Source organism: Camellia sinensis, chromosome 6 (assembly GCF_055761805.1).
Source record: "Camellia sinensis isolate YWXY chromosome 6, ASM5576180v1, whole genome shotgun sequence".
Taxonomy (NCBI): domain Eukaryota; kingdom Viridiplantae; phylum Streptophyta; class Magnoliopsida; order Ericales; family Theaceae; genus Camellia; species Camellia sinensis.
Genome location: NC_138966.1, coordinates 102,884,117 through 102,892,467, shown reverse-complemented (window position 1 = coordinate 102,892,467; position 8,351 = coordinate 102,884,117). Strand labels below are relative to the sequence as shown.

General features: G+C 33.8%; 2 protein-coding genes across 2 annotated transcripts; both read right to left on the bottom strand.

Moving 5' to 3' along the window:
* Positions 1–350: 350 nt before the first annotated feature.
* LOC145792345 (uncharacterized) lies at positions 351–1,501 on the bottom strand. Its single transcript, XM_082873097.1, has 4 exons — positions 1,429–1,501; positions 1,054–1,305; positions 799–938; positions 351–718 (listed from the first exon to the last, which is right to left on the bottom strand). The coding sequence occupies exons 1-4, from the start codon at positions 1,435–1,437 to the stop codon at positions 532–534; spliced, it is 588 nt and encodes a 195-aa protein (XP_082729223.1). The 5' UTR covers positions 1,438–1,501; the 3' UTR covers positions 351–531.
* A 9-nt stretch (positions 1,502–1,510) lies between these two features.
* Positions 1,511–3,333, bottom strand: LOC145793459 (uncharacterized). The gene is made up of 4 exons (XM_082876291.1): positions 2,489–3,333; positions 2,189–2,275; positions 1,787–2,090; positions 1,511–1,691 (listed from the first exon to the last, which is right to left on the bottom strand). The coding sequence occupies exons 1-4, from the start codon at positions 3,030–3,032 to the stop codon at positions 1,511–1,513; spliced, it is 1,116 nt and encodes a 371-aa protein (XP_082732417.1). The 5' UTR covers positions 3,033–3,333.
* Between the last annotated feature and the right edge of the window lie 5,018 nt (positions 3,334–8,351).

The following is an 8,351-nucleotide window of genomic DNA, read 5'->3' as shown; positions in this document are numbered from 1 at the left end:
TTCTCTGGACTCACTTGAACTCAGAAATTTGTGTCAAAGCCAGAGAAATTTTCATCCAGAGAAATTTTTCACCAACAGAGAAAACTATATGGGCATTGTGGTCTGAAATTTGAAATTCATGCAATGAAATTTTCCAGTGGCAGATAAAATTACTGTGTGCTTTGTGTTTTGTTGAGTTTGATGATTGTTTTGTACCAACACAAAGTTTTACAGATTACATGATCATATAGGCATCCCATTGGGACGATACAAGTTAAATTTCTCTGTGAATTTCTGGTAGTTTATACCAGAGAAATTTCTGCAGACAATTTTCTCTGGCAGACAATTTTCTCTGGCAGACAATTGTTGAAATTTACATTAGTCGAAATAAAAAAAAAAAATGAAATTTAGATTAGTCAAGAAAGGATATATACATATACGTCAAGGATCATCATTCCTTCAATGTATGAACAAGAAAGGATATATACATATATGTGAGACAATTTTCTCTGTGTGGATATGTACATTGTCTTCCTTTCACTAGTTTCACTATTACATTTGTGGTTCTTCTGGGGGTATTTCAATTGGTTCAGTCCATGACCTGCCAACTTCGGTCACAAATCTCTCTATGAGTTCTGCCCTCATCAACCTTATCTCTTGTGTGGATAATTTGGATTTGATAGGTTCATGCTTGCTATATTGTTTCATTATATAGCAGACGAAGAGGCCACAATCCAGACTGCATACAAATTATAGGTGTGGTTAGTTTTAAGAAACATGCAACTGAAATTATCTTATTTATAGATGTATGAAACTTACGAATCGCTTTCTTGTTGTGGAGCATTGTTGACATACTCAAAGTCATAACTTGTGTTTTGTGAGTTAATTAATTTGAAAGAGGGTTGTGATTGAGCGTCTCTTTCAAGACAAGCTTTCAGAAAATTCTCCACGTAATCTTGCTGCAAAAAAATAATTTTTATATAAGAGAGAAATTTACGGACAAGTCAATGGGATTCTATGAAAATTATCATCACATAAAGATGATGATGGATCAGAGAAATTTGCACTCGTTACCAATTGTTTTGCATCTTTGACATATTTGTCTTCTGCATCATCCCTCCTTGGCCTCAATGAGTTGTAGAACCTCCATAAATTGTCTTGTTTGTCCAGGACAAGCAAGGTCCAGTGATTTCCATGTGTGGACTTCTCATTACCTCCAGTATTTATTGGGAAATGGAGGAACCTATAGTTCCTCCATGCTGTTTCAATATGCTTGTCAAATAAGGACACTCGAAAACTTTGATTTTCTGTCATGTTGATGAAATTCTGTGCTTAGAGAAAATCAAAAAATGGTTTTGTTAGTGACACAACTGACTTCAAGAAGTATATTAAGAAGAGAAAGTAGAAAGTAAATTCCAGAGAAAATCAAATAAAATAGTAGTAACATACTAAGCACATGGATGTGAAAAAAAATGAGGTTGGTTGTTGTTTCTCTCTGATTTGGTCAGCCAAAAGGATCTCTCCATAGGCATCAATGACCTGAAAAATATGATTTATAATTGTAATATTGTTTTATAAAGGCTGATGGAACATTGCAGAGAAATGTTGATGAAAGGGAAAGACTTACATTGTTGGCAATTTCTTTTTGCTTTATGAGGTTTCCAATGTCTTCAAAGGTAATGATATTCAACTCACTTGTCCAAATTAAAGCTCTACAAGATGACAAAGAAGGGATTGAATTGTTGTTAATGCAACATAAGTTTGTAATTTGTTGTTTGTTATGTTCTATTTTGTTTGTTGTACTTACTCAAGCCCAGACACATTTGATATGTGCTGCAAGATGTCTTTTATATGATCTTTTATCAATCTTGAAATGGGAAGAGTTTGTGGAAAGACCCAAGATTTTGTGATGTTTATAGGTTGAGGCAAGACGTATGCATCAGCATCAAGCACTTCTTTGTCCTTTGTGCTTTGCTCAACTTGTTTTGCAGCTTGTTTTGAAGCTCTAGTCACTTTCGCAACTTTCGGATATTGGAATTCTGGATCATGCTGCTTTTCCTTCCTTTCTTTTGCCTTTAAATTTTTTATCATTGAGGTTGGATCTTTTTTGACTGTAGGCAGTGAAAATATTAGGAAAAGTGAAATTTCTCTGAAGCAACAGATGATATTTCAATATGTAAATTTATTTAATTCAATATTTTGTAGTTACCATAGAGTTTCTTCTTTTGTTTCGGTTGTTGTTTGTGTGGGATTTGCTCTTGTTGGGTTGTTGGTTGTTGTTCCAGTTGCATTCCAACTATACACAGTGAAAATCAAACAAGCCCCAAAAATGGAATAAGAAAATATACAGAGAAATGAAATGAGCAGTAGAAATATAACTAATGTGTTGAGAGAGATATAACTTCCAGAGAAAATTACCAATGACAGAGAAAATTATAATAAATAGAAATTTCTCTGAGTTATGATGGCACAAGGACATAACTTTTTGTGGCTCAAGATTTTCACTGACCTTGTGGTTGAAGTTGTGTTGGTGTTCGGTATGGTTGTGTTGCTAGTTGGACAGATAGTTCTTGAACTTGTTCATGCAATTTGGCATTTTCAGTTTCAAGCTCCGAATTTGAACACCTCAACTGTTGAATTGTTTTTGCATCGTCTGCTTTTTCAACCTCCAACATCCTTAGTTTCATTCGGATTGTGCTTTCTTTTTCTTGAAGTTCTGAGTTATGTGATGTCAGGATTCTTATTGAAATATCCTTTTCAGCAAGTAATTCCATCCAATTTCTGTCTTCTTCTTTTTTAGATTGAGACAGTGCCTTCAGTCTTTGACGTAGATCAGCAATTTGGGCATCCTTTGATTCCTCAAATTCTTCAGGCTGATGCATTGTTGAGCCACAAATGCCATCATGTTGTTGGTCCATCTGCTCATTATTTTCTTCTTCATCACTTTCATCCTTGTTCTCTTCTTCTTGTTCATCTTCATCTTCATCTTCTTGTTCACTTTCTTTCTGTTCATTTTCTTCTTCATCACTTTCTTCATCATGTTGTTGGTCCATCTGCTCATTATTTTCTTCTTCATCACTTTCTTCATCATTTTCTTTCTGTTCATTTTGTTCTTTGTCTTCTGGTTCTATTTCTTCACTTTCTTTGGTGGTTTCTTCTTCTGTGCTGCTTGCTTGATGTTCTTGTCCATTGCTGGTTTCTTTGGTGGTTTCTTCTTCTTTTTGTTCATTCCCTCCATCTTCAGATGGATCTTGTAATTTCTCCTTGAATATGACAATTGCCTTTTTTAATTCTTTCTTCGTCTTTTTGCCAAGACAAAACTCCTCAGATGGGTTTTTGACTAGCTGCTTGTTATCAATATGTAACAGGAGACTCTTTTATTAGAGAAATGTTACAAAATTCACTCAGAGAAAAAATTCAAATAAGGAAAATAAAATTCATCTAAATGATACTAATTGGAAACAAACTTCAGAGAAAATTGTATTGGGCCAGAGAAAATTAGAGGCATGGAGTTAATTGTATGGGGCAGAGAAAATTATGAAACAGTGAAATAAACAGTGTTTATAAGTTAATGTTTTACTATATTTGTGTCAGAGAAATTTGAATTCCAGTGAAAATTCATTAGAAGGGTAGAAATAAACAGTGTTAATCAAAGATGCAAGGCACACAAGTTATGGGCAAAGAAAATTACACACAAGGAGATAAAATTTGATGGGCCAGAGAAAATTATGTGACAAAGAACATAATTCAGATATTAGAGAAAATGAATCAGGGCATATAAGTTAATGTGTTACAATTGTGGTCAGAGAAATTTGGATGGGAGAGAAAATTGATTACAATGGCAGAAATAGACCAGTGGTTAACAAAGAAGAAAACTGAAATTGATATTTCAGAGAAAATTAATCTTAATCAATCAATGCACAAGGAGGGAAACAAAGCAGTAGTCAGAGAAATTTTTGAAATTTCACTGAGATTTCGGTAGCAATAGGAATCTAACCTGTCGAGGTGCAAGAGAGTGGACTGGTGTCTTCTGCAGCTGTTTTGTCAAGGTTTGAAGGTTCCACTTGGCACATCTTGGGAAGTCTGTTGTGTTACTGTCTTCTGAGTCAATGATAGTTGCATGTTCACATAGCCAATACTATGATGAAAATGAAAGTAAATAAAATTTTGTAAACGCACAAATTTGTAAGTATGATAACTGCAAATTTGAATGGATATTATACTTACCAGCAATGCAATGACACACCCCGTAACTTTTTCTGGAGTTCTATGCAATGCCATGATAGAATCAATCAATGTTGATGTGATTGCTTCCGGCCAATCATACTGTTTCATTGATTCAAGAGGTTCCACATACTTTATAAAAACCCAACCTATTGAATTCCCACTTGTTGCAAAAAATAGGGTGAGACACAAGTACAATGTAACAATGATTGCTACATCTTTGAAGTCAGTTGGTTGCTTGCCTTTCATTGCTTTGACCAAGGCATTTTTAAGAACAGGACCAGTGAGCCTTGTGTCCTTTTGGAATCTTCTCCTGAGGAATGCAGATTTTGGCTTTTTAGAGTATCTTAATGACATGGCTCCTTTACCTCATTCCAAACCAAAAATCAAGGTCATGTCATTTGTTGTAAAGGTCGGGTTCTTCTTCCCAACTGTGAATGCTTTTGTTTTTTCATTGTAACATTGGATTATGGCAACTACATCATCATCGGATTTCCTAGATTTCTTTGGATCCATCCTTCCAGTGGTTAGAGCTTGAATCAAATACCAGAATGGGGTCTTTTGAAGCTCTAGAAGATGTTTTGAGCTGAATTTAAGTGTTTGAAAGAAGGAGACGACAGATGAGAGGTTGGATCGGAATTGAATGCTGTAGTGAGCTCTCTTTCTGTGGAGTTTAACAGGTTTTTTCCCCCTTGAGCTTGAGTCTTTTGAAGTTGGGGTACTCATCTGGATGCTAGTTGCTTCATCAGCTTGGACTTGTGTGTTTTGGGAAGGAGTTTGTGGTGTTTTAGTGCTGGTTTTTGATCTTAGATGATAAGAGGACTGAGAGAGTTGTTCTTGCTTCCTTGGTGTTTCTAGTGTTTTGCTGCTGGTTTTTGATCCTAGTCCATAAGAAGACTGAGACAGTTTCTGTTTTTTGCTTGGTGTTTCCGGTGTTTCGCTGCCTTTACGTTTTGCCATTTCTAGACAATGATTAAAGCATAGAGATGTCAACATTAAATCCCAGAGAAAAATGGAAATGTCAGAGAAAATTACAGATAAGGGAGAAAATTGGAGATGCCAGAGAAAATTACAGATAAGGGAAAATTACAGAAAATTTGACATGTCAGAGAAAATCAACACAGCATCATAAACATGGGAGAGAAATTTTCAATAATTGTTTAAATTACAGATAGAAGTAAACATACCAGAGAAAATGAATGATAGAAAAAAGTAAACATGGCAAGTGAAAGAAAATTTGCATTCCACAATTAGCAAAGATAAAATAAACAAAGTAATGTAAACATGGCACTGAGAAGTATACCATATTGAAATCAAGAATTGAACAAAATAAACATACCAGAAAAAAATGCACTTCTGGAAAAAATTACACATTCTTGAGGAAATTTCCATTCCAGAGAAAATTTCAATTCATAATATTAAAATGCAAGAAAAATTTACATACACAAGCAGAGAAAATTAACCATGATAGAGACACTCAATGGAGGAAAGTGGTGCGATGTGGTCAGAGAAAATTATAAATACCAGAGAAACTTAGACAGGGGCAAGAGTGTAATTGACATTGCAGAGAAGGATACATATTCCAGAGAAATTTACAAAGCAGAGAAATTCAGAGACAAAATGACAAAACATATTCAAGAATAAGATTAAAATTCAGAGAAATAACTTTTTCTCAAAGTACATATGGCAGAGAAAATTCCAAGAAGAAACATTCATTCCAGTCCACAATATTAAAATTCCAGAGAAAATTTAAACTGACAAAGACACAAGGGAGGAAAGTGGTGCGATGTGGTCAGAGAAAATTGTAAATACCAGAGAAACTTAAGACAGAGGCAAGAGTGTAATTGACATTGCAGAGAAGGATACATATTCCAGAGAAATTTACAAAGCAGAGAAATTCAGATACAAAATGACAGAAACATATTCAAGAATAAGATCAAAATTCAGAGAAATAACTTTTTCTCAAAGTACATATGGCAGAGAAAATTCCAAGAAGAAACATTCATTCCAGAGAAAATTATAAATACCAGAGAAACTTAAGACAGAGGCAAGAGTGTAATTGACATTGCAGAGAAGGATACATATTCCAGAGAAATTTACAAAGCAGAGAAATTCAGATACAAAATGACAGTAACATATTCAAGAATAAGATCAAAATTCAGAGAAATAACTTTTTCTCAAAGTAAATATGGCAGAGAAAATTCCAAGAAGAAACATTCATTCCAGTCCACAATATTAAAATTCCAGAGAAAATTTAAAATGACAAAGACACAAGGGAGGAAAGTGGTGCGATGTGGTCAGAGAAAATTGTAAATACCAGAGAAACTTAAGACAGAGGCAAGAGTGTAATTGACATTGCAGAGAAGGATACATATTCCAGAGAAATTTACAAAGCAGAGAAATTCAGATACAAAATGACAGAAACATATTCAAGAATAAGATCAAAATTCAGAGAAATAACTTTTTCTCAAAGTACATATGGCAGAGAAAATTCCAAGAAGAAACATTCATTCCAGAGAAAATTATAAATACCAGAGAAACTTAAGACAGAGGCAAGAGTGTAATTGACATTGCAGAGAAGGATACATATTCCAGAGAAATTTACAAAGCAGAGAAATTCAGATACAAAATGACAGTAACATATTCAAGAATAAGATCAAAATTCAGAGAAATAACTTTTTCTCAAAGTAAATATGGCAGAGAAAATTCCAAGAAGAAACATTCATTCCAGTCCACAATATTAAAATTCCAGAGAAAATTTAAAATGACAAAGACACAAGGGAGGAAAGTGGTGCGATGTGGTCAGAGAAAATTGTAAATACCAGAGAAACTTAAGACAGAGGCAAGAGTGTAATTGACATTGCAGAGAAGGATACATATTCCAGAGAAATTTACAAAGCAGAGAAATTCAGATACAAAATGACAGAAACATATTCAAGAATAAGATCAAAATTCAGAGAAATAACTTTTTCTCAAAGTACATATGGCAGAGAAAATTCCAAGAAGAAACATTCATTCCAGAGAAACTTAAGACAGAGGTAAGAGTGTAATTGACATTGCAGAGAAGGATACATATTCCAGAGAAATTTACAAAGCAGAGAAATTCAGATACAAAATGACAGTAACATATTCAAGAATAAGATCAAAATTCAGAGAAATAACTTTTTCTCAAAGTACATATGGCAGAGAAAATTCCAAGAAGAAACATTCATTCCAGAGAAAATTATAAATACCAGAGAAACTTAAGACAGAGGCAAGAGTGTAATTGACATTGCAGAGAAGGATACATATTCCAGAGAAATTTACAAAGCAGAGAAATTCAGATACAAAATGACAGTAACATATTCAAGAATAAGATCAAAATTCAGAGAAATAACTTTTTCTCAAAGTACATATGGCAGAGAAAATTCCAAGAAGAAACATTCATTCCAGTCCACAATATTAAAATTCCAGAGAAAATTTAAAATGACAAAGACACAAGGGAGGAAAGTGATGTGATGTGGTCAGAGAAAATTATAAATACCAGAGAAACTTAAGACAGAGGCAAGAAAGCAATAGACATTCTAGATTAAGATAGACATTGCAATTAAAAATACATATTACAGAGAAATTTACGGAGCAGGAAAATTTATAGACAGAATTACAGAAACATGTTCAAGAATAAGATAAAAACACAAAAAATTGTTGTGAAAATAAACTTGCCAGAGAAAATTGAAAGAAGAAAATTACATTAATCAAAAATCAGAGAAATTCAAATGCCAGAGAAATTTACAGATAAAATCAAACAAACATGTTGAAGAATAAGTTCAAAATACACAGAAATAAATTTTTTCAAATGCAGGTAGCTTTTTATTACGAAATTGAAACCCTAATTTATGAAAGGTTATTATAAAATGCTATTAATTGTGTTTCCAGAGAAAATCTAGTTGTATTGTAGAAAAACTGACCAGAGTTAGGATGAAACTTGAATGATGAGCTGATATGGTCCGCGATGAAGATGCGACGTGACGAAGATGGACTGAGATGATGATGAGCCGTGAAAACGAAGCTTTAACGTAGGTCAGAGAAATTTGTGAGGAAGGAATGGGAATGATTTTTGGAGAGGATAACGAAGCTGTAATGTCGATGGTGCAGATGATGTTGAAACC